The sequence below is a fragment of the Pipistrellus kuhlii genome, unplaced genomic scaffold (genome assembly GCF_014108245.1).
Source record: "Pipistrellus kuhlii isolate mPipKuh1 unplaced genomic scaffold, mPipKuh1.p scaffold_m20_p_12, whole genome shotgun sequence".
In the NCBI taxonomy this organism is placed as follows: domain Eukaryota; kingdom Metazoa; phylum Chordata; class Mammalia; order Chiroptera; family Vespertilionidae; genus Pipistrellus; species Pipistrellus kuhlii.
In genome coordinates, this window is record NW_023425427.1 from 29,855,225 (window position 1) to 29,879,973 (window position 24,749).

Below are 24,749 nucleotides of genomic sequence, written 5' to 3' on the forward strand. Positions count from 1 at the left end.
AAATGTGTGGTGATGTCATAAGCTGACATCCGAAAAATAGAGTGCATTTAGGAGAGCAGATCTACGTGAATGTAAACTATTCTTTTAATTGACAGCTATCCTTCAGGATGGCATGGGTTAAAACTCAGCTTCAGAGTAGCAGTTATGAAGTTGTACCTATCCCCAGACCCAAGCTTCTCTGTTTTATTCAGTGGGTTGGGTTACTTAAATCACGTGGCTTGCCATGTGTTGTTAGGGCATGAAACGGGGAATAGGTGTTCAGGCTTTACCAGTACCAAAGTCATTGCCAAAAAGGGGAGGGTAGATACCAGAAACAGCAGGCAGACAGAAGGGTATCACACCAGTGTCATTGTGGACTCCTATCTGAAAAGGACCCAAGCAAAGGAAGACTCCTCCCAAAGGCTTTTGGACATTACCTGTGGCATGTGATGTGGCGTTCACTTTCTCTGCTTTTTTCCAGCGGAGGTGAATATGATGAGCACAACCCCACCCCTGTCGGCCCCTTTACCACCCCTTGTCTCTAAGCCCCCAGCTCCACTATCCAAACCTCAGGGGATTCGTGGAAACTACATCAACCTGGAAGTTTGGACAAGAGTCTTTGTCCAGTGACCTGGCAGCATAGAAATAAGAGCAGCCTGCCAGCTGGTGGTCAGACTTTTAGAAAAAGATAAGACTTTAAGAGTAACTGGGTCCAAACTGCATGTTTTCAAAGTGTAAACTGAGGTACAGAGAAAGGCAAGCCCACAGTCCATCCCAGTGCCGTTTCCATGGGGCGGGCATCTTGCTACATCTGTTACACCTGCAGGTCACAGGTGTCCAAGGCCATCAGCCCAGACTGGCACCAATGCTGCATCCCCTTCAGAGTTCACCCAGGACACAGTTATGGCAGTTTTATTCATTTTATTAAATCTATTTCTTCTTCCCCAAACTGTTTCCTCTCTTCCCAGTAAAAATTGTGGAACTAATTTCCCTTAATTTCTCTGCTTCCATAAGCCTCTGGAAAGAAACAGCTGCAGTCTGGCAGACTGCGTTCAAACGAATTACTGGGCAAAGTAAGCTTTCCCTCCTCCAGATATCACGTCAACAAAAACATCTGACTCTCTCCTTACCTCCAAATCCTCAATCTGCTCTGTATTCATTTACATCAGTTAGTACACAAAACAGAGCAGGCAGGCAAATGCTGAGGAATCTGCATTGGTTTCCGTTAGGTAAACATCGCCGCCTTGTGGTCAAACAGAATGCAGGCCATTTTCTTTCTGGCTGTCACTAAAAACTGGGGAGGACCTAGGATAATCCTTGAATCCTTTAGACCAGACTATACATCACTCTAAAATAATTAAGCTTTATATGAAAAGTTGTTTCTAAAGAAAAGAAGAAGATTACAGCACCTTCTTTGGTAGTCTATAAACCTATAGTCTCTTTATGAATAAAATCATTTACCAAAAAAATGGTTTTTTTGCCCCTCTTAAATTTTATTTATTTATAATTTTACTATTATCACTATTTTTCCTGACAACTCCCACTCTTCCGGACACGTGACATGTATAAATATTGCCATTCAACACTGGTCTTCAGACAATATTGATTCTTGTTCTTAGAATTCAAAACTAATGCTTCCATATGGATTTCTCAAATGAAAATTTATAGGTGTTAGACTCGATATTACCCACATTTTAAATTTAGAAAATGATGACAAGGTTGAAAATAGGCACAGATTCCTAGACTTGGCTATCGCTTCCTTTCAATAACATCATAATAAATCCTTTGGGGATTTTTTTTTTTTTTTTTTTTTTTTTTAAGCCTGGTACATTGCAGACCACAGAGGCCAGGAAGTTCGACTCTTTTTACTGAGAAAACGGAGGCGATGCGGGAAAGTGGCTGGTTTGTCTTATAGACAGAAGCCCAGGGCAGTTGAGTCACAGCCAGTGCTCCTTACCCTGCCTACCGCACAGTGCCAAGGAAATAACAGACAGGGTGGGCATCCTCTGGAGGGCATCCTTAATGGAGCCGGGTGCACTGGGGAGGAGGCTGATTCCGGTGCGGACAGGCTCTGGCTCCTCCACCTTTGACATAACAGAGTTCCTTAACCGTCTGGTAGGGCCAGACCATACAGAAACTACAGCCTTGTTCATCTATCCCAAAAAGAGAGAGAAATGGTCACATGGGTAATATTTTTTAAATCAGCTAATGTTTATGGAAAGGGCAATACTACCTGAAAAGTTGTGACCTTCAAATAAAATCTTCTCTAAGTTCCCTTTGTTATGTTTTTACCATAGTCTGCATAAAGAAGCCAGACAATTGGTCTTTCTTGGCAGCCTGAGGACAGCTTAATTTGACAAAGAGTGATGAGATAATCTTTAAACAAAAGAGATCCCAAAATTCTGAGAAAGAGGGGGAGGAGCAGAGAGATCATTTCTGTGAAGGGACTAGTCAGCAAAGAAATGGGTTCTGAAGAGCCACAGTCAGGTATGGAAGGGGTTGTGTGCCTTAAAGTGCTTCCATCTCATCTAGAATGCCCTTCACACAGTCCCACTTTGCTCAGCCATTTCAAATTAGGTCCCCAAGCCTGCCTGTATCCCAAGGTAAGGGAGAGGTAGAATGCAGTGGGCAGGGCTGAGAACTAAGTCCAGCAAGGAAGTTGAAAGAGCAGCACTGGGATTCATACACTTGGGCTGTGCATCAATTGCTATCCATTCATTCCGGCCCATACAGATACACCAATATGCATATTTCAAGTCAAATTTCTACATTAAACTGAGGCTTTTCCAAACAGGGGTGACCCACACACTGTGGCTAGGAAGTTCCCTTACTGAGAACATAATGCAAAAAAAAAAAAAAAGCAAACAAACAAACAAACAAAAAAAACACACACACAGAGATTGATCCCACCACCACATCAGTTAATTTCACTGTTTTATTCATTCATATTTTCAACAAAAAGCATTTCGAATGCCAACCACACATCAGGCACTATGAAAAGCACTAGGAATACAAAGATAAATAAAACAATGAATAACACAAGGTTTTTTCTCCATGCTTTCTCTTTCAACACAAGGGATGTTCATAAATGACTTCACCTGACATCCATCCTTTATTAAAGGAACCAAATGTTCATTATTAATAGAAGTTTGGCATGAAAGGATATCTGAGCTCTAAGCATCCCCCACCTGACGCAAGCCCTGGCAATACCAATCCCTCTGGAAGGAGTCTTCATTTAGTGAATGTGAAGAACTAAAGGATCAGAAGAGGGCAGTAGCAGGCCTGGGTCTGAGGCAGAGCAACCAGGGAGCTGGGGACAGCTGGGGAACCTAGTTCCTAGTGTCTGGGAGCCGTAGCATTTGCCATGTCTAGCCTTGTGTTTCTTTCTGCTACGCTGGTGTGTTTTTCTCCTCAGCTGAAGACCTGAATAAATATTTTGATTTTCTGTTCTTGCCAACGATTACTGCATCTCTTATTTAACTTATGTCTTCTTTCCAAGCGAGAATATCCAGGTTTCGGTTGGATCTATTTTAAGGTGAATTAATTAACCAGCATAATCATTCATTCATATGTTTCTTTTTTAATTAATTTTTTTTTTTTTTACTCTAAAATAGTTACAGAACACATGGGATCGAATCCCTAGTAAATCACACTGTCCTTTGGCTCTTTTTGTTTTCACTTCTTCCCTAACAGGGGAACCTGCCTCCTGACTACAGAATCAGCCTGATCGACATTGGCCTGGTGATAGAATACCTGATGGGCGGAGCTTATCGCTGCAACTACACGCGCAAGCGCTTCCGGACACTCTACCACAATCTCTTTGGCCCCAAGAGGGTGAGGCTTGTGGGCAAATTCGGGTTCCTGGACTCCTGGGTGGACTAGGGTGCTACCAATTCAGGGTGTGGCTTCCTTCTCTTTTAGTGAGCAATGAGATGAGATGAAGGCAATTGCCCCACCTCTTCTTCCCTCCACCATCAAATCTGTTTTTAACAAAAGAGGGGGAGAGGGATGTATTCTTTCCCTACGTCCAGTTCAAATCAGAAACACACTGAGAGTGAGCCTTAATGATCAGAGAATAGCAGTGAAATTCAAATGAATCTTATTACCTACCACAGCAATTTTCAAGGTTTTTGGTCTAGATGGATCTATTTATACCCTTAAAAATTATTGAGGACTGCCGAAACCGGTTTGGCTCAGTGGATAGAGCGTTGGCCTGCGGACTGAAAGGTTCCGGGTTCGATTCCGGTCAAGGGCATGTACCTTGGTTGCGGGCACATCCCCAGTAGGGGGTGTGCAAGAGGCAGCTGGTCGATGATTCTCTCTCATCGATGTTTCTATCTCTCTATCCCTCTCTCTTCCTCTCTATAAAAAATCAATAAAATATAAAAATAAAAATAAATTATTGAGAACTCCCAAAAGCTTTTTTTTTTAATCTATTTTGGGTTCTATCAATATTTATCATGCTGGAAATCAAAGTTGAAACATTAAAAATAATTATTTATTAATTAATCTTAAAGTGACCATAAGAAGTCCATCATAGCATGTTTATGAAAAACAACTATGTTTTTACAAACAAAAATTAGTGATGAGTAGCATAGTTTTACATTTTTCCAAAATTCTGTAATGTTTGACTTAACAGAAGATAGTTAGATTCTCATATCTACTTCTGCAGACAGTCTGTTACAAGACATTGTTTTGGTTAAAATATATTAAGAAAATCTGCCCTCATACAAATATGTGACAAATATGACAAGTGTATCAAAAAAAGGAAGGAGTAATCTTTAGTGATAATTATAGCTATTCTTTTTTGATAGTACATCAAAATTCAAGTGGCAATTTCTTGAAGATTAGTTTGCAACATGAAATCTCAAACCATGTCAATGACCTTTTCCTATTAAAATCCAAACTGCAGTTTGTATAGATCTTTTAACATCGTAGATTGGTCAGTGTAAAATATTGGTTTGTTGAGTTATATTCTGATCTTCTAAATGTTGACACATTTTATTATACAATTTAAAAACCTTGCAAAAACTTGCATTCACCTTCAATCTCATCAGAAAAGTCTTTAAGTACTGAAAAACTGTCAAGATCATGGGGTGGGTTTTCTAAGATTCTATTATCTGCTTGAAAGTTTGAATTTTGTCATTGACAACCAATCCTGCAAGTTGTTTTCCTTGAAATGACAGTCCTTCTTAGCTCATTTCCAAAATGTCTGCCATCCAGGTCTAAGTAACCCTAGTTGTTTACCAGTCATTTCTTCGCACAGATTGTTCATGAGGCAAAGTGGCTATAATTCAGCCCCAACAGCCCCCTGAGTGTTCTCCCTCAGGACCCCCGTCCTTGTTTAGTATGTAACAGCAGTGCTTTATGCGGCTTCCCACTTCATCCCTCAGAAGAGTAAAAAGGCATTTTTTTTTACTAATAAGAGTAGAAATTTTTTAAAATATATTTTATTGATTTTTTACAGAGAGGAAGAGAGAGGCATAGAGAGTTAGAAACATCGATGAGAGAGAGACATCGATCAGCTGCCTCCTGCACACCCCTTTCCGGGGATGTGCCCGCAACCAATGTACATGTCCTTGACCAGAATTGAACCTGGGACCTTTCAGTCCGCAGGCTGACGCTCTATCCACTGAGCCAAACCGGTTTCGGCAAAAGTAGAAATTTAATACACGTTAATATTTTAGGCCTCATCAAGCACATTCTTTTGTTGTTGTTTTGTTCCATTCATTTTTAGAGAAAGTAGAAGGGAGGGAGAAAGAGAGAGAGAGAAACATTGATATGAGAGAGACACATCAATGGGTTGCCTCCCAAACACTCACTGTAACCCAGGTTCTGCCCTTGACTGAAAATCAAATTCGGTGCAAAGGCCTAATCTCTGTCCAATGAGCCATACTAGCCAGGGCTCATCAAGCACATTCTTAAGTGCAACTGTTTTGTTTTGTTTTGTTTTAAACTTCAAGTGTATAACAGTGAACTCTAATGACAACTAGTAAAGCCTGGTACCACTGCCTTCATTCTTGCCAAGGTACCCAGCAATTTTACCAACCATTGCTTTTGTATCATCAGTGCAAATATAAATGCATCTTGGTGTTATTATGAAAATAGCTTTCACTTCACAGGCCCCTGGAAGGCTCTCAGGAAAAACCATAGGGTCATATGGTCCTAAGACAACATTTTGAGAACTGCTGCTATAGCTGGTGGCAGGCATAATTTTTTTACTTTTACCAAAGTTTACCATCTGATTATTCTAGTATTTTGTGGTGCTAAAAGAGACCTTTGAAAACACCAAAAAGTATAAATTTTTTAAAATCACAAATTTTAAACTGGTGGTCATTATGAAAGCTAAAAGAGAAAGAGGGAGAGGTGAGGTTCAAGCTATTCTGACTTGAATGGTCAAATAAAATTTGGAGGAACCTAAGTGCTATAACCCTACTATTTACTTAAATAACTTTCAAGGTGGTACCCAACCATTCTATAATACTTGCAATTTGGAATTGGAATTCCTGACCCCTGAAATATAATTTTGTATCTCCCCTTGTTAAATATAAATCAAGTTGTATACTTTGCTGAGTTGCCTTCTCTGTCCGCCTCGGTCTGTGCCTGTTTTGCACATCCCAGCATGAGCAATGATGCTTCTGTTTGTGCTGACACTTTCCATGACATTACAGTAAGTGCCATCGACACATGCCCTCTGGCCCCACTCACCCTTGATCTACTGGACAGCAGCATAGAGAGATGGCCAGCAGGAAGCATCTACGCATATATTTATGAATAATATCTCAAGTCTTTTGGGAATAGAGGTCATTCAGAGGTTTGAGAAACATCTTCTACTTTGATTGAATGTTTCATCATGCACATAAGTGCTTGAAGTCGTGGAGATGATGAGCAGAACAGTTTTAGGAAGAAATTTTGTTCCACAAAAGGGTTGATAAACCTGCAGGTTTTACCCCTGAGCAATCACGTTATGCCTGTCCAGTTTCCTAATTTTCTGTGACTCCCCCAAACTCACTAAATCCCTAATTCTCTAAGAATTTCTATAATTGGGTTCCCTTAGTAATGCTTTATTTATTGAAATAAATGCTACATGGTAAATGGAATTATTTCATTACCTGTTTGAGATGAAGTAGGATCCTTTTCTTATATCTATAGAAAAATATCTAACTTTGTGCATTAATTTTTTAACAGCCCAAAGCCTTGAAACTACTGGGAATGGAGGTAGGTGTTTGCTCAAATTATTAGTGTCAATTATTTAATCTCTTTGTTACACATTTTAGATATATAATAACTTCATTTCGGTGGTGAGGATAAGTACATAATTCTGCAATAAGGAAGTGACATTTTTCCCAGTGGTGAGGGGACAGATCACAGTAGCTTTGAAAATTTCACCATGGAGGTTGTATTAGCATTGCAAACAAGGAAATAAATCCTATTTGAAATACGAACTTGAAAACCAAGGAAGCATATATATTCCAGTAAGCAAAATCTATTCATGAGTGTTTACAAATGGCAACAAACCCTAAGGCCAGAAATACTTCACCGATGCACCTAATGAGGAATGCAGAAACTCCAGAAAGGCTTCCTTCCTCCCATCTTTTGTTAATGTGGTTATTGTTGTGTGCGAATGCAAGTCCTTGTCCTTTGAGAGAAAAGGGTAGTAGGGCTGTCCATCATGCATGACAAATAACCCTACCTGCAGAGGGGGAAAGGACAAACGTAAAAAGAAAAAGAAAATGGCCCATTGAACATACTTTTTCTAATTTAAAGTATAACAATGGCATGTTCCCATAGGACTGTGCTTATGCTCTTCTAACTCATTTTAAATTAGCCATGTATGAGCTTGAGCATTCTTTTAGGATTGGAGCTAGGAGAGGATACAGGTATACCTCAGACATATCGTGGTTTCAGTCCCAGACCACCGCCATAAAGCAAGTCGTGACCTTTTGTCTTCGATGTGTAGAAAATGCGACATCTGGGAAGTGCAGAAAAGTGAAACACAATCAAATGAGGTGTGCCAGTAGTTCACTTATGGATCTGTCAGAGCTGGACTAGTAGTAAATATACAATCACTGCTGACTGAATTTCATTGATTCATTTCTAACTCCATCTCTGGTTTCTCTCCCTCTCCCCCACTAAAATCACAGGATGATGTTCCCTTGAGGAGAGGAAGAAAGACAACCAAGAAACGTGAAGAAGAGGTAGACATTGACCTGGATGACCCTGAGATCAACCACTTTCCTTTCCCTTTCCACGAGCTGATGGTGTGGGCCGTCCTGATGAAGCGGCAGAAAATGGCCTTGTTCTTCTGGCAGCATGGCGAGGAGGCCATGGCCAAGGCCCTGGTGGCCTGCAAGCTCTGCAAAGCCATGGCTCATGAGGCTTCCGAGAACGACATGGTGGATGACATCTCCCAGGAGCTGAACCACAACTCCAGGTCAGCCAGCCTGGAAAAAGGGGTGGTCAGGGGACAAAAAGGGAAGGTGGGCCCCAAATATTGGATGGAGGGTCTCAGCTCCCCAGAACTTGAAGGCAAGGCAGTATCGCCCCAATGGTACCGAGAGAGGGTAGACATGAAGAATTACTGTTGCCCAGCTGGCATGGCTCAGTAGTTGAGCATCAACCTATGAACCAGGAAGTCAAGGTTCAATTCCTGGTAGGGGCACATGCCGGAGTATGGGCTCGATCCCCAGTGTGGGGTGTGCAGGAGGCAGCCAATGAATGATTCTCATCATTGGTGTCATTATTGATGTTTCTATCTCTCTCTCCCCCTCCCTTCCTCTCTGAAATCAATAAAAATATATTTTTTAGAAAATAATTACTGTTTATGGTATACAGCACTAGCTATGGCGGTACAAACAGATTATAAAAGATTTCATTTCATCCTCTCAACATGTCTGGTATTTTCACTGTAGGCATATTTGCCATAAACATCGTTGCTGCAAGCATTTTTAGCAGGTAATCAGTTGTAAAGAAATTTTGCCATAAGAGATAAAATAATGAAAAACAAAAGAAGGACATTAAAAATGATATCATGGAATGTGAAAAATTATTAACAAAATTTGAAAACTGTTTTGCAAAAAATGTAAATGAATCGCCTTCGAAGTCTTTCATTTATAGTATCATATATACTTTTCTTTTATATTTGCCATAATGTGGTGAACGTTCAGTTCTGCTGGATGGGAGGATGACTGTGGTGACTGAATGATATGCAAACTGATATGTTATCATTGTCTAGCACAGTGTGCAATCTGGCTTTAAATGTAGTTTTTAATGGGCATTAAAAACTGTTTTAAGACCACCACATCTACTCATCGTTTTATAGACCATTATGAGGGCTAAGATTTAGATAATGTAAAAATGGAAATAACTGTAAGAACCTCCTCCATGGAGGAATGAAACTAAACTGACAACTATTAATAGCTTAAATAAATTCTGTCAACCATAAGCCAAACTGTCCACCGTTTGATCTTTTATGGCGAAATTGCCTTACAGCCAATTAGGTGTGCAACAAAAATGATTACAGCAAATACACCTAGAACCCCGCCCCAAAAGATCCTCTGGTTATGCATATTTTACAGCTAAAGGAAATAAGTAGAATTTAAATAACTCATCCAAGATGACAACTTTGTGGCTAGGCTCAGATTTGAACTGAGGTCTGAAGAAGACACACTGCACTCTAATCATTGATTTATTGATCTGCCATCATCATCCATATACCTTGAATTGAGGGCCTTGAATGCAGGGGTCATGCCTTGTTCGACTTACACCCTTGGTTTTAAAAACAGTGTCTGGCACATCTAGCTGTTTAATGGATGATGGCTGGATGAATGAGTGAAGAGACTAGATCCCATGAAAAACAACTAGACCATTCAGAACCCACCTTTTTTGGCTTGGCCAGTGGGTCTCCAAGATGACCCTTCACATTCTCTTTTTCAGGGACTTTGGCCAGCTGGCCGTGGAGCTCCTGGACCAGTCCTACAAGCAGGATGAGCAACTGGCCATGAAGCTGCTGACATACGAGCTCAAGAACTGGAGCAACGCCACATGCCTGCAGCTCGCGGTGGCTGCCAAGCACCGCGACTTCATCGCACACACGTGCAGCCAGATGTTGCTCACAGACATGTGGATGGGCCGGCTCCGGATGCGCAAGAACTCAGGCCTGAAGGTCAGTGCACCCTGAAGGCCCTATGGGCTGCGAGCACCAGAGGGTTGGTTGGAGTTTTCCAAGCTGAATATGCAGTGGGGTTAGGCATTTTCATTATCTCAGGAGGGTGACTCTACACTCCAACTGCATCAGGATCTTCTGTGTAGTAGTGCTTTTTTGTTTTGTTTTGTTTTGTTTTGTTTTCATGTAGAGGCTAAGACCTCCTCTAAATATTGTTAAATCAATAGAAATGGTGCCTAGACATGACTATTTTTCAGAAGATCTAACATGTGACAGCCTCACTCAGGTTCTGTAGGGGTACCATGTGTTCTGGCACAAGCTACACTATACAATGAGTGGCTTTCCTGGGCAACTGTTCACTGCGAGGGAGATGGAATGCCCTGGCCTCCTTTACACCGGTCAAAAGAGACATCGGCTCATATTCAACTATCCCTGAGAAATCGTTTAAACTGAAATAAGAGTGAGATAGATTTATATGTAAAGACATTGCTGGATAATCTTGATCTATTCTCAAATGAAGAAAAACAAGTTGCAGATCATCACATATGTAACCTGAGACCATTTTTTGTTTTTTTAAAGCATGTACATGTATAGTTATGATCGTATAGATGATGTTTTAAACACACACACACACACACAAAACAAAACAGAAACAATACACAGTAAATTGCAGTGTTCCCTCTACTAGGGTTGAAGTATAAGGATAATGTGTGGCTTTGCCTTTTATGTTCTCTTAATGCTTTTTAAAGAAAACATTGAACTGAAAGAAGCAAAAGAAAGGCAAAAATAAGGGAAGATGAAATGAATGTGTTAAAATAGTTTATCTGTTTAGAGTTTGTGGCTGTTTCAAGTGAAACCAGGCTCATGTTTACCTAGAACTACCTGATCTGGGTAACTTTGAGAGCAGCCCAAAGCAGAAAGGATCATTGAGGCCATGAGGCCAGAGGGATCACTGAGGCCACCCTGGCTGAACCAGCACCCCCTCCTCTATTCCACCCTTCCATGGCTCTTGGCCAGGAGTCACAGAAGGTTGCCATGAAGTGGGTCAAGGGTGTTCCCTAGCTGTGCTGCTGGTGACCGCCAAGCCTGGCTACCAGCTCCAAGGACAGGGTGTCACGTCCCCTCAAGGCTGCCAGCAGGCCACCTGAGCTTTCCCAGCCTGCCAGGCACCCTGAGTTCAGGGCCATCACTCCCTTTTTCCTTAGCTGCTCCAGAGTCCCTGCGGGCATTTGAGCATGGGTTGTCCTTTGCTTGTTATTTGAGAATTATTTTTACTTACCCTCCAGGATCCTCTTTGCCCCTCACCTCGGATCATATTCTGGAACCTTGTGCAATAGAACCATTTTAGAATTAGGGAAGAGGTGGGAGATTTAGGAAATACAAGTCAGATGTCAGTACTATCACTCAGAAATACATTGCCCTGGCAAACTGAGAATGGGGTTGCTTCTTGTGAAAAAAGGCCCGGGGATTCAGTATTGTCACAGGGAGACTTAAGCGTGTTGTTTTATACATGAGAAAAATACAGTGTGGGACGCTGTAATTGAACAGGGGCTTCTTGTGGTGAATACAGAGCCTGCTAGGGTGTGTATGTGTGTGTTTCGGTGGGATAGTAGTAGATACCAGGGGGAAGCTCTAAAGTGAATAAAATGCTTTCCGACGTGGACTTTCTCAAGATCAACTTAGGATAGCATTTTTTTAGAGATAATCAGATGACACGATCAACTCCAATTGTCACACTAGCAAATAAATGCCAGTGGATATAAGTATAAATTGATTTCACCAATTAAGTGCTGTTTAGTGGCTAAATGGGAAACTCAGTTCTTTCCCACTTCTGCCTTGGGTAGGCTCTCTCTTTTTCCTCAGTTTCCACCATGCAAAGTGAGTTTAATTGGGTAATATATATTTTGGTAAGATACTTTGTTTCACCAAAATCAGATTGAGCTACTGGGCACAATGATTATAGGTATTTTTTGCAGAGCTGCTTTGCCACAAACATGTTTGCCACAAAACTAATTGGCCACAAGACAATTTTTCTGTACAAGATAAGATCTTTAAAATTAACAAACTCATAGGTAGAGAGCAGGCAGACAGCTCTAGTGGGACTGAGTGTTCGGGGAGGTGGAGAGATTGAGCAAAAAAGAAAAAAAAGAGAAGAAACTCATGGACACAGGCAACCATGTGGTCATTTTGGGAAGAGGAGGTGGGGAGAGGGGGATGGGGGGATTTGAAGATGGAAGAGCATATGGGGGGTAAATGATGGTGGAAAAATAAATAAAAGAAAGAAAAATAAAATAAAAAGGGACATTAAAAAGGACATAAGATCCATTTTTCATAACAAAATTAAGAAGATTATTATGAAATTCAAAATATCTGAATTCATTTAAAACATGTGTAGATTCATGATAATACTGTGCAAATAACCCGTTTTATCTTGTGGGTTGTACTTAAGCACTTACACACTCATTGCCTATTGATCTGTCTCTTCTTTCGAGCTGAGCTGCTTACCTATTGTTTTTATTCTTGGCATAGTGTCACATGTCTATTGATAGACATTCCAAAGTTCTGTGAGAAATGTGAGTTCAACTCCTCACTTTCGAATATGTCAGTTATCATATTCTAATATAGCATGAAATCTGGCCTCATACTCTCTTATTTCACACTTTCAGTAAGTTTGTCACTAAATTTTCTATCAAGTTGATATACATAGTTATCATTCACTATTTTAAGACCGCCATGTCTAGTCATCACTGTATAGACCAATATGAGGGCTAAAATTTATGTAATATAAAAATGGGAGTACACTGTCAACCCAAACTGTTGACCATTTACTTTATCTTTTATGGCAAAATTGCTTTACGGCCAATTAGTTTTACAGCAAAAATGCTTTCAGTAAAGATGTTTACAGCAAAGAAGCTTATTGTAAAAATATCCTACATGGTGCATAACAGTTCCCAGGTTGACACAAACGATTCTCGTAGCATTAATATACATAGTTATTCAAATATTCAGGTCCTCACGTGGGGCATACACACACACACACACACACACACACACACACACACACACACACCACCCCCAGGCCCTCTGAGTCTAAGCAACCACTCTAATCTTAATCCCTTAAATGTGATTATTATTATTATCATTATTATTACTTTAGGTAATTCTGGGAATTCTACTTCCTCCTTCAATTCTCAGCTTGGAGTTCAAGAACAAAGACGACATGCCTTATATGACTCAGGCCCAGGAAATCCATCTCCAAGAGAGGGAGCCAGAGGAACCAGAAAAGCCCACGAAAGAAAAAGATGAAGAGGATATGGAACTGACAGTAAGGAAATGCTCCTCAGTTACTGCCCATGGGGACAGTCCCTCATCCCATTGATATGGCTTAAGATTGATATGGCTTAACCCATTGATATGGCTTAAGATTCAGTAACTCTTGAGGTCAGCCTCCCACCAGCTGCTTTCATTTGAGTAGTGAGATCAGGGTATTATGAAAGTGTCCTCTCTACGCACAAATAATATGACTCTGGGAAGTAATTGTGTGTGAAATTCTTCAACCAGGGTCAGTGGTACAGGACAACCCAATGAAATTCAAAAGCAAGGCACCCTAAATTTTCCCATCAGGCAGTGCGGTATTAACAGCCAGGTGATGTGGCAGCCTCAGCACTTGAGGAAAGTAAGGAGAGTGGTGATTTGGGAGCAGCCGGCTTCACTGAGCTGGAACTCTTCTTCTGATCAGAAGCTGAGCCTTTATCCGTCGTCAGGGTCAGGCTCAAAATGAATTGAATTCTGAGGTTTGTATGGAAGGTTTTTCTTAGCTCTTCCTGGTGTAATTATAGAGCATGGATGCTTTGTTCTGCAGGGCAAACGGGGCAGCTGGGCATGGGACCGCTTCCCGCAGCCCCCGCCGGAGCAGCGTGACTGCCGCTGGATCGTAGACAAGGTCTAAAAATATCACAGGCTGTTAAAGGGACAAACAAGGCTTCATAGCCTTGGAGACATCAGGCACCAACTCCACAGGACCTCCTTGCTGTGCCCCACCCTCCCGAACCCTCCCACCGGTCACTGTGATGGCCCAGAGAAGCCGTAAGGGGAGAAAACAAAAATTGGTTTTGCTCAGGTGACAAAAGGCCTTTGCATTATTATCCTAGGAGGACACCTCTGTGAATTGCTTTTTCCTCCAAATAAACACTATTTCTTTCCACTAGGCCCTTTCCAAAGATCTTTTTTGAGGCACCATTTCAGCCTCGTGTGTAACAGGGTATATACATCGGGACGCTCTTTTGATTGATAAATCATTCGCAGCTTTTGACTCATTGAGTTGAGAGCCAATGTTTGCTTTCGGTTTCAATGTGTAAAAATTGGTGGTCTACTTCCCTCTGTGATAGGGGTGACTGTCTTCCCCAAGGATCTTACCATATTTTTGGCCTCTGTACCCTTCAAGGATAGGACATACTTTATGAGCAGAAGCGTTGTAGTACCCTGTTTCCCCGAAAATAAGACAGCATCTTATATTAATTTTTTCTCCCAAAGTTGCACTAGGTCTTATTTTCAGGGGATGTCTTATCTTTCCATGCGCTAGGTATTATTTTCGGAGGATGTCTTATTTTCGGGCCAATACGGTAGTACTACAGGATCTTCATGCCAGCTTCAGCAGAGGGGTAAAGAGTGTGTGCCCTGGATCCAGAATCCTGCCCCATCACCTACTCACTGTGGAACCAAAGACACAGTGTCTTAACCTCTAACATGGGAATAATAATAACTTACAGGTGCATGTAGACTATATAAAAAGTGTGCCTGTAAACCATGTACACTGGTGTCGAACACATGGTAAGCCTTGATTAAACAGTGCTAAGTGCTTCACATGCATTTACTGGTGGAGTCCTCACAGCAGTCCCACCAGTAGGTACTACCATGTTTCCCCGAAAATAAGACATCCTCCGAAAATAAGACCTAGCACATGGAAAGAGAAGACATCCCCTGAAAATAAGACCTAGCGCAACTTTGGGAGAAAAAATTAATATAAGACACTTATTTTCGGGGAAACGGTATTATTTATCCCATCTTACAGATGAGGAAGCCGAGACTCAGAGAAGTTAAATTGCCAAGGATACTCAGCTAATTAGTTGTAAAGCTGGCATTAGAACCCAGGCATAGAGATTTCATTGGCCCTGCTTTTAGCTGATAGGCTAAGGAATGCTAAATTTTTGTCCCAGTCTCAAATGTAGGCACTCGGCTGGTTTGGTCTACCATGTAGCAGAGAGGATCTGAAAGTGATGCAAGGGACTCCTATATCAAGTATGGCAAGGCCTTGACATTGGCGTACTTCCTAGGAAAACTTGAGGGAGGATTTTAGGAAGGTAGCCAGAAGCTGAAGGCAGTATTTTTTCTTGTTGGGTCTCAAAGAAGAAAACAAAGAAGGCAGCTTCCTTCTCCTGCTCAGTCAAGCAGGGGTGGGGAATGTCTGGCTCTTGGGCTGAATAAGGCCTGTGAAATCATTTTGTTTGGCCCTGCCAAGGCATTAGAGGTGGGTTAATTAAATGTTTGACCAAATATAGCAGGCTCATTTTTAAGTTGATAATTCTGTATGGATGCAAATGTTATAAATATCCAAATGGCCCTTAGCAGGAAAAAAAAAAAAAAAAAAGGTTCCCCATGCATGTTCTAGAGCTTTGGGAACCTGACCCTTCAAGAAGCCACAGTAAAGATGCATCTCTGGGCTGAGACTAAGTCTGCTTCTCGGAGAATAGACCCTGGGTATTTACTGAGAACACAAGTAGAAGCCACCAACATGGCATTGCTGCTCGAGCTTCTTCCCCATGGGCTGGAAGGACAGGGAGAAGGGAAGGAAGGATGGCAGTTGTCTTCAAGGTAGGACTTCCTTTGATCCTACTGATAAATGTTGTCACAGCTCGGACCCTGGACAGGACTGGAGAATGCAGCTTGTTGACACCTCTGCTCTTTTTATAGGATTAATATTTGACCGTGTAAAACTAGTATTTCCTCTCTTAGAATGGGACCGTTTTTCTTGGCCCTTCCAAAGCTGTACATGAAATATCAGCCTTCCATTGCTAATTTTAGGAGCACTTAATAGCTTAGTTCACCTCAACAGATCTCACCCAGACTTGACATCTGTGTTCAGGTAGCAGTGATTTTTCAAATTCATATTGTGCAGTTTTGTCTGTATTTGGCCCTGTTACATTCTGCTTTAAGGAATGTAGGCAAAGGAAATGTTTGACTACTGGGGAGGGAAATTAACAAGATCAGCAAATTAAGCTGCTTGGCTGGAACTAATAAAATATCAAAAATGCTTTATTTGGCCCCAGGTGGGTAGCTCGGTCGCGATTAGAATCATCCTGATACTCCATAGTTGCAGGTTCGATCCCCTGTCAGGGGACATGCAAGAATCAATCAATGAATACATAAATAAGAGGAACAACAAATTAATGTTTCTCTCCCTCTCTTTCTTCCTCTCTCCCTCTCTCTCTCCCTAAAATAAGTAAATTAGGAAATCATTTTTAATACTTAAACTCATAAAAGACAAGCCATTTAAAAATGCATCCATGTTCAAATATATCTGAACAATAAAGGCAAAACAGGTTGTTGTATTTTTGTTTTTGTTTGACCTGCATTGCCAGATAAAAGTCTTGCATTTTGCCTAATGAAATCTCACATGTTCACAGGCCCAGGGCATCGTTCTGACTCTGTTGGGAAAGCTGCTGTCCCTAGAGGTTACCTGAAGATGCCACTCTCCAAGATGCCTAAACCCTCCCAACTGCCTTTACTCTCACCTCACTGGGTCCCCAAATAGCGTTGTATTGTTGAGCACATAAATAAGCAAACAGAAGTAGGGTAATTGTGTTTATGTTAAATAAATTATAAAGTTATACAGGGACAAATATGTAGCCTCAGAGTTTCTTGGAGCCGGTGATCAATATTTATGAAACTCTATTGCTTTCTAGTTTACTATATCCATCACGAAGATTGATTCAACTTACTGACCAAAACCAACTCCTAACTAGGCCAGAGAATAGAATGGTACCTATTCATTAACTCGAGGTACTTTTCTAGCCAAAGGGTCCATAAAGGAATGGACATTACCTTCTCCAGAAATCCTGTTGGTTACAGGCAAATCATTTGTGATTGATAGATATGTGAGTGATGTGGATATTTGAGACAATGACAAAAATAGTCAAAGCTAATATTTTATACTAGAGGCCTGGTGCACGAAATTCATGCATGGGTGCGATCCCTAGGCCTGGCCGGCGATCAAGGCGAGAGCGTCTGGCATGGAATGGCAGGCCCCCAGCTGACCTCTGGCCCCTGGACAGCATCTGGGCCCCAGACCCCCATGCACCCCATTCTGCCTGAGTCATGGAGCCTGAGTCCCCATGCAGAAATGTGGTGAGCACAGAACGCCTCGGACTGGGGCACAGAGGGGGCCTCTGGGCCGCCCAGCAGTGCTGCACAGAAGCCAGGCGTAAATGAGCACATTGAACCCCATGACCTCCAGAGCCTTGCTGTGATGGTATTCATCCCCTTCCACTGCAGGCAATGTTGGGACGAAGCAACGGGGAGTCTTCCAGGAAGAAGGATGAAGAAGAAGTTCAGAGCAGGCACCGGTTAATCCCCTTGGGCAGAAAAATCTATGAGTTCTACAATGCCCCCATCGTGAAGTTCTGGTTCTACACTGTAAGTATCTTGCCTTTTCTTCTTCCTAATGCATGGCCACAAAGGGCCAACGTCCATTTCTCATGCACCTGCATGGTGTCCTCTGTGAGTCATAAATATGAACACCACACAGGCATAAACAAAAGCTCTAGGGCGACCTTGCCTTTTCCAATAGCTTAGAAAGATTTGTGGAGTCTGTGAGCCAGCTTCCATAGCATCTACGTTTCTGCTCCTCACAGAAAATAAAGGAAATAGTGAAAGTGAGCAGTTACAGAAATAGAGGTGAGATGAATATGAATCTAGTCTAGCAGGAAAATAGATGTCATTTTATAAAATGCTTCCCTCTTTTAGATGGATGAGCGCTGGATTAGAGTTCCTGGTTGCATATTTTTTGTTTGTTTGTTTTTTATTGGTGAGAGAGAGAGAGACAGAGAGAAACACTGATTTTTATTGTTCCACATATTTATACATTCAATGGTTGATTCTTGTCTGTGCCCTGACCAGGGATCAAACCTGCAACCTTGGCATATCAGGACAACTCTCTAACCAACTGAGCTGCCAGGACTCCAGAGTTGCCTGTGTTAGATGCCAGTGCCATTTTTGGGGGATATTGTGGGTATGGGCTTAGCAGAGTGTTAGTAACACCACTGAAAATGAGTGTGTCATCACGCCCCATCTGGCAGTTTCATCGAACAACCTTTCTTGCTCTGATGCAAACTGCTAAAGCAAACTGCAATCCTGGCAAATACTGCTCAGTGAGCACACCCTGCAGACACTGTCTGCCCATAAGATGAAAGACCGTCTCTGAAATAGCCTCCTGGTATGGTAGAAATGGCTCGCCTGTTGGGTTTCTACTTCTACTTTTCAACGATATTTCAAGTTTAAGGTGAGCTGTGGCCCAGGTCATGTCTGCTTCTCTCTGGCCACAGTGGAGCTGTGCCAGGCGAAGGAGAGTACGTCTGTACTTTTGGCCTTTCTCACAACCAGCTACTCACCAGTCCCTGAGTCAGCAACAGGATAACCCGAGGCTGAGGCCACAGTGACTCAAATGACCAGCTGAGGTGCTTTCCGTGCGGTGCTGCATGCTAGCACTGCATGCTGGCATTAAATGGGGCTTTCTCGGCACTGAGGACATTGGGGGTAGAGTAATTCCATGTTAAGAAGGCCTGTCCTGTGTATTGTAGCAGCACACTGACCACTTCACACCCAGTTATGTCTTGTCCCCACACACTGCCAGATGTCCCCTTGTGGGGTAAAATCCCCACCAGTTGAAAATTCCCACTTAAACATACAGTCTTGAAAGAGGATGGGTATTATCAAAATATAAAGATTGACTTTTTTTTAGTGAAGCAAAATTTAAATGTATTGATTTTTTTTAATTTTCTCTTAAAAAATAACAAGGCATGGAGAATTTATTTCTATGCATGTGCACATAGAGATGTTTGTTATTTTTACCTTGCAGAAAACAACTTAGTAGTGACAAGCTTGGACTTTGGAGTCACACAGCCTGAGTAGAAATCCTGACTTAGTAAAGAAACTTGTGACTTCAAGCCAATTCCTTTAGTTCTTTGTCCCCAGCTTTCTCAAGGTTGGGGGTAACCACAGTGCCTCCTGCAGGAAGTTTAGTAAAGATTAGATGTGTTAAAATGGGTAAAGCACTGAGAACAGTGCCTGAGCGCACCTTGTTCTCCTAGGCTAGTTCCACTGAAGGGCAAGAGTTAGTGTTTTATTCATCCATCCACTCAACAATAATAAAATGTCATTTACTGAACACCTACTATGTTCTAGGTGTTTCTATACACTTTCCCGAATGTAATAGTTTCATCAAGGTAATATTTTCACTGTCCTTCCTCTTATCTGCTAGTAGGGCTGCCCTGGTGTCTTGCCTAGATTAGGGCTTGGCAAGCTGGAACTCATAGGCCCAATCCAGCCACTGCCTGTTACTGTGGCCCGCAAGCTAAGAATGGACTTACATTCATAAACACTTGAAACAAAATCAAAAGAAGAATACTCTGTGACACATAAAAATTATATAAAATTTATATTGCGGTGTCCATAAAGTTTTATTAGAACACAGCCAATTTACTCATTCACCTACACCCTGGCTGCTTTTATGCTGAGTGGATTACTTGCTTCAGAGCCCATCAGATCAACAAAGCCTTAAAAATGAACTCTCTGGCCCTTTACAAAACATTTGCAGGTCCCTGACTGAGAGCAGACACCAAGCCAGTAGCAGAATTACCCATCACTTTATGAAGAACACTCACTTCTCTGGTCCTTCCACCAAGGCATTTCTCTTTTTTTCTTGACCTGTGTTCAGTATTCACTCTATTTCCTTGATTACTCCAGTCCCCATTTTTTCTCCTCTGAGGCAAGTTGTTAGCCAAGAAGATTTTTAAATCACACATGCCCTGGCCAGTGGTTCTCAGCCTTGGCTATACATTCATGAAATTCTGACGGCATCGGCATGGGGCCCAGCCTGGGCACCAGGATATGTCAGAGCCCCACGGCATTCTCAATGAGCAGCCAGAGCTGGCAACCACCACCCCAGACGGAGGGCCCAGTGTTCCATTATAAGGGATTTGTTGGAAATACAAATATGGGGCCCCATTGCAGATCCTCTAAATTAAGTGTCCAGGGAGAGGAGCTGAGAGGCTGTGTGTGTAACAAGCTTCCCAGGTGAGTCTGGTGGTCCCGGAAACCGAATGCACTGCTTTCCTTGTTTCAGAGGCGGCTGGCGGGGAAGCCACCTCTCTGAGGAGTGGGGGCGTGTATCCGCTCCTTCCACGTGGCTGGCTGGATCAGCCTCAGGAAACCCATCAGATTGGGTGCTCCAGTCATGTTTGATTGTGTTTACATGATTTTCAGAAATCCTTATTTAAGTATTGACAAAGCCCAACCTAAAGGAAGTAAATGGAGATGGGGGTGTCAACCTTTTAAATCTCCAGGGATGGTTCACCATAAAAGTCAGCGTTAGGTCACACAGTGCTGTGTGGTTTCGGTGTGTTCTCTTCTGTAAGAGTGTTTCCCAGACTTAATGCCAAAAGTGTCTCCTTCTACACACTCAAGGTCCTCAGAGTGAGACACACCTCGTGTGCACATAACCTCACTTGTAGGTCATAGTGAGTTTCTGGAGGAGCCAGTTGGGGCCCCTTCTGCCCCAAGAGGAAAGGAGGGGAGGGACCCAACTGGCTCGCAGGCTGTGTCTGTGATCAGAGCTGCTTCAAGTGCCCAGTTAGAGAGGATGCCAATTCAAGGTGTGGGATGGCCCCACGTCAGAGGGCAGGGCATGTGCCCTGGTCAGCAGGGACAGACTCCTTCCTATAAAAACGCCATGTGACCCCTCCACTCTCAAGGGGCAGTAGGAAAAGGAGGCAAGGGATGGCACAGCCCCACCAGGGATCCACAGGCAGCTGCAGCAGGCTTTGGCGCTTGCATTTCATGGTTTAGGAGTCATACATCTTGGTTAACGGAACATTTCTAAAAAGGTTATATAAGCATACAAATTGGCTTCACTAAGAATCATAAGGTTATATTCCTTTTCAAAGCTTTGGCATTCTACATAGAGCTTGAGAAAACTCACAGAATATCTGTGTGAACACACACACACACACACACACACACACACCATTAAAGTATGTCATGTTGAGGTCTGCAGCCGGCTCTGTGAATCTCGGCAAGTTCTAAGGTAGGTTGTTTCCAGCACAGCAGCTGCTCCTCCGTTGTGCTGTTTAAACATGTTTAAAGCCCTGCTTGTGGGTGTTAGCCACCATTCTCTGTGTCCGGAGGTAAATGCATATCCCCTCTCACAAACACCCCAAACCTTTCAAAAGCTCTGTAAGGTCAGGAGCCATCATCTCCATTTCCCAGAATGGAGGGCCAAGCACGTGAAGTGAAATCACAAAATGATGCAGCCAGCGAGTACCTGAGATAGGATTGAAATCCAAGTTTTTCTGACTTCTGCGTCTCCATTCCTTTCCCAAACACTGTTCCTCCCACCAAACAAACACACTAGGCCCGTGTTGGAGCGCAGAGGCGGTTGGAGGAGCTACAGGCACACCTCAGTTATGGCACTTGGCTTTACTGCTCTTCACAGGTGCTGTGTCTCTTACTAATGGAAGGCAAGGCCCTCCCCCGGCAAAAAGATAATGATTGGCTTTATTGTGACCCCGCTCTATTGCAGTGGCCTGGAACTGAACTGCAGGATCTCCGGTTGCTTGCCTGTACTTAAGTACTAAAATGCAGAGGTCCTGAAAGAATGTGTGTGTCACTGGGCCTACATGTGGCAAGAGAAGAAAATGCTTTGTAATGTTTTGCAACAAATTGGGTGAAATGATAAAAACCAGGGCAGTTAACAAGATTCATTTCACCTAGAAGTCATAGAACATAATCCAATAAGAGAAAGAAGCAGGGAGAAGGGTTTCAGGTCCAGAAGGAGGCTGATAGTACATTTTCGAGTTTAACCATCGAAGTCCTTTTCTTTATGCCGCTTGTAAAAAGCCATAGGCACAGGGACCGGAGTGTGTAATGGTAACAGTAACCAGGTGAACCAAATGCCATTTTAAACCAACCCACGTGATTTCAGGTCCGGTACACTCTTTTCAGGTGAGGCGCTCACGATGAGCTAATGATCCTGAGGGAGTGGGGGAGGCACTGAGCCGTGGTTAAAATGACAGTCCCGGGGGGAGGGGAGGGGGGGCGGTGCAGGAACAAACTTCCCTGTAGGCCCTCCAGCATCTCCAAAACTGCTCTCCTGCTCCCACATGTGATCTCACTGAACCCCAACCTAAATGCCTACCCTTCAAGAGATGAGAAATTATATGGCTGTGTTTATAAATGTGTCAGTGTAATAGGATCTCCGAAAATACCTTTGGCTCATATTAAGAATCTATGTATTTTCAGAAGAAAGGAAGGGAGGAAGGGAGGAAGGAAAGAAGGAAGGAAGGAGGGAAGGAAAGAAAGAAGGAAGGAAAGGAGGGAGGAAGGGAGGGAGCCCATTAGTAGAGAAAGCAGCATTTCTCTAGCTCTGTAGGCTGCCAGCTTCTCATTGTATCTCGCAGCCTCTTTCTCCACCTTCCAAGCTGCCCCCAGGCTGCAGGGTCAGGCTGTGTCTCCTGAACCTCAAGGCCTCAATCCTTTGCCCACATTGTGTCCCATTTGCTATGCAGGCTCCAAAGAGTACAGAAGATTTGAATAAACTCACTCTTCCTTCCACAGCCCCTCAGCCCCTGAAGCCACAGGTGCCTTCCTCAGCTTGAAGCTATGCCTAGAAAAGGTTTAGCTTATATGCCATTTCCCGTAGGTGAGTCTTTCCTCCTAAGCTCCTGACCCCTGTGCTCACCAGGCCTCCCACATTCCGGCCATTAGACATCACTGAAGCCACCAGGGACATCACCAAACCTGAACCCCGAGTCTCCCAGGGACACCCAGCGAGTGAGCCAGCCAGTCCCAACAGGGTTCAGCCTCTGATGCCACTTATGCCAGTGCCCCATGAGCTCACTCCGAGCTGACAGTCAACCACACAGTCAGCCATTCCTCTCAAAAACATTGCTTTGTTTTCTATTGTTTTGTTTCAAAGAAGCAGACATCAGGAAAGAATATTCCAACTTGACTAGGGCAGGGAGGTGGTGCAATGAGAAACAGGTAAAGCCCTGCCAGGGCACTGCCAGGCCAACCACCATAAGGTAGGAGGAGGAGGGGGGAAAGAGACAGTATCTCAGAAGAGAATTCAAGTCCGGCTTCTAGATAAAGTCCGGGCTATTTTTGTGTTGGCTTGACCGATTTACTTCTTCTTTTCCTTCTTACGGACATTCAATCCACCTGGCACTCGTTAGGCACAGATCCACTGTGCTGCCCTAGTTCAAGAACCTCAGGCTCATGCAATGAGCAAGCGCAGCCCTGGTGAGAAGAGGTCCCCTTGTTAGCCAGGGAGACGTGAGAGGCTGGGGTCCTTGCAAAACGAAGGGATGCCTCATGACTCAGAGACAATGGGAGAGTCCCAAGGGAGATTGCATATCACATTATTTCCAATATTACCATCTTCTTAGTATATCCTCCTGAGAGTTTAGAGCTTTGACGCTCATGAGTTCGGAGTCTTGCTCACTGACCTTGTTCTTGCCCGGCCGTGAGGTAGCCTTGCCCAAGGGCAGGGCTGCGGGGACTTGCAGCCAGAGCACCGTATTGTGTTTCCTTACAGCTGGCGTACATCGGCTACCTGATGCTCTTCAACTATATCGTGTTAGTGAAGATGGAGCGCTGGCCTTCCACCCAGGAATGGATCGTCATTTCCTACATTTTCACCCTGGGCATAGAAAAGATGAGAGAGGTAACCACTTCCATAAAAAAAAGAACTGAGGGAAAAGACAGTGGGTGGTTACATCTGGGCGAGGAGGGGCGAGGGGGACACTCCAGATCTGAGCAAATGCAGAACTTGAAAGAAAAGGTTCTCTGACGTGGCCACAGAAATGTGGATGTGGCTTCGAGGGCTGCTGACAACCCTGGGGAGGCTTCCCAGCATGTTTGCAGGGTGGTCATCCATGAGCCCCAGGGATTAGTCCATTTCCTGCTCACATAGCATTTGCCTAGGAATCCCTCAAGTTGTCTTCAACACTGTTTACTGATGTGTTTGTTTTTAAATATATTTTTATTGATTTCAGAAAGGAAGGGAGAGGGAGAAACATCAATGACAACAGAAAACCCATTGGTTGGCTGCTTCCTGCACACCCCACACTGGGAACTGAGCTGGCGACCCGATCATGTGCCCTGACAGGGAATCGAACCGTGACCACCTGGTTCATAGGTCAATGCTCAACCACTGATCTATACTGGCTGGACTGTTTGCAAGTGTTTACTTCTCCCTATAAACATGACTTTTTAAGTTTTTCCACTTTTTATATATGTTTTTAAACGTTTAAATCTTTTCACTTTTAACTCC

General features: G+C 43.1%; 1 protein-coding gene across 15 annotated transcripts in view; it reads left to right on the plus strand.

The window, feature by feature from the left end:
• TRPM3 (transient receptor potential cation channel subfamily M member 3) overlaps positions 1 to 24,749 on the plus strand; it is a 663,453-nt gene that overhangs the window by 570,315 nt on the left and 68,389 nt on the right. For 9 of the 15 annotated variants that reach the window (XM_045580124.1, XM_045580129.1, XM_045580121.1 and 6 more), the window contains 8 exons: positions 3,479 to 3,514; positions 3,673 to 3,813; positions 7,168 to 7,197; positions 8,124 to 8,413; positions 9,916 to 10,144; positions 13,302 to 13,469; positions 17,696 to 17,836; positions 24,012 to 24,140. In XM_045580124.1, coding sequence (XP_045436080.1) covers positions 3,479 to 3,514; positions 3,673 to 3,813; positions 7,168 to 7,197; positions 8,124 to 8,413; positions 9,916 to 10,144; positions 13,302 to 13,469; positions 17,696 to 17,836; positions 24,012 to 24,140 — 1,164 coding nt within the window. The remainder of the gene's footprint in view (positions 1 to 3,478; positions 3,515 to 3,672; positions 3,814 to 7,167; positions 7,198 to 8,123; positions 8,414 to 9,915; positions 10,145 to 13,301; positions 13,470 to 17,695; positions 17,837 to 24,011; positions 24,141 to 24,749) is intronic. The other 6 variants (XM_045580126.1, XM_045580131.1, XM_045580123.1 and 3 more) reach the window with 1 other exon arrangement.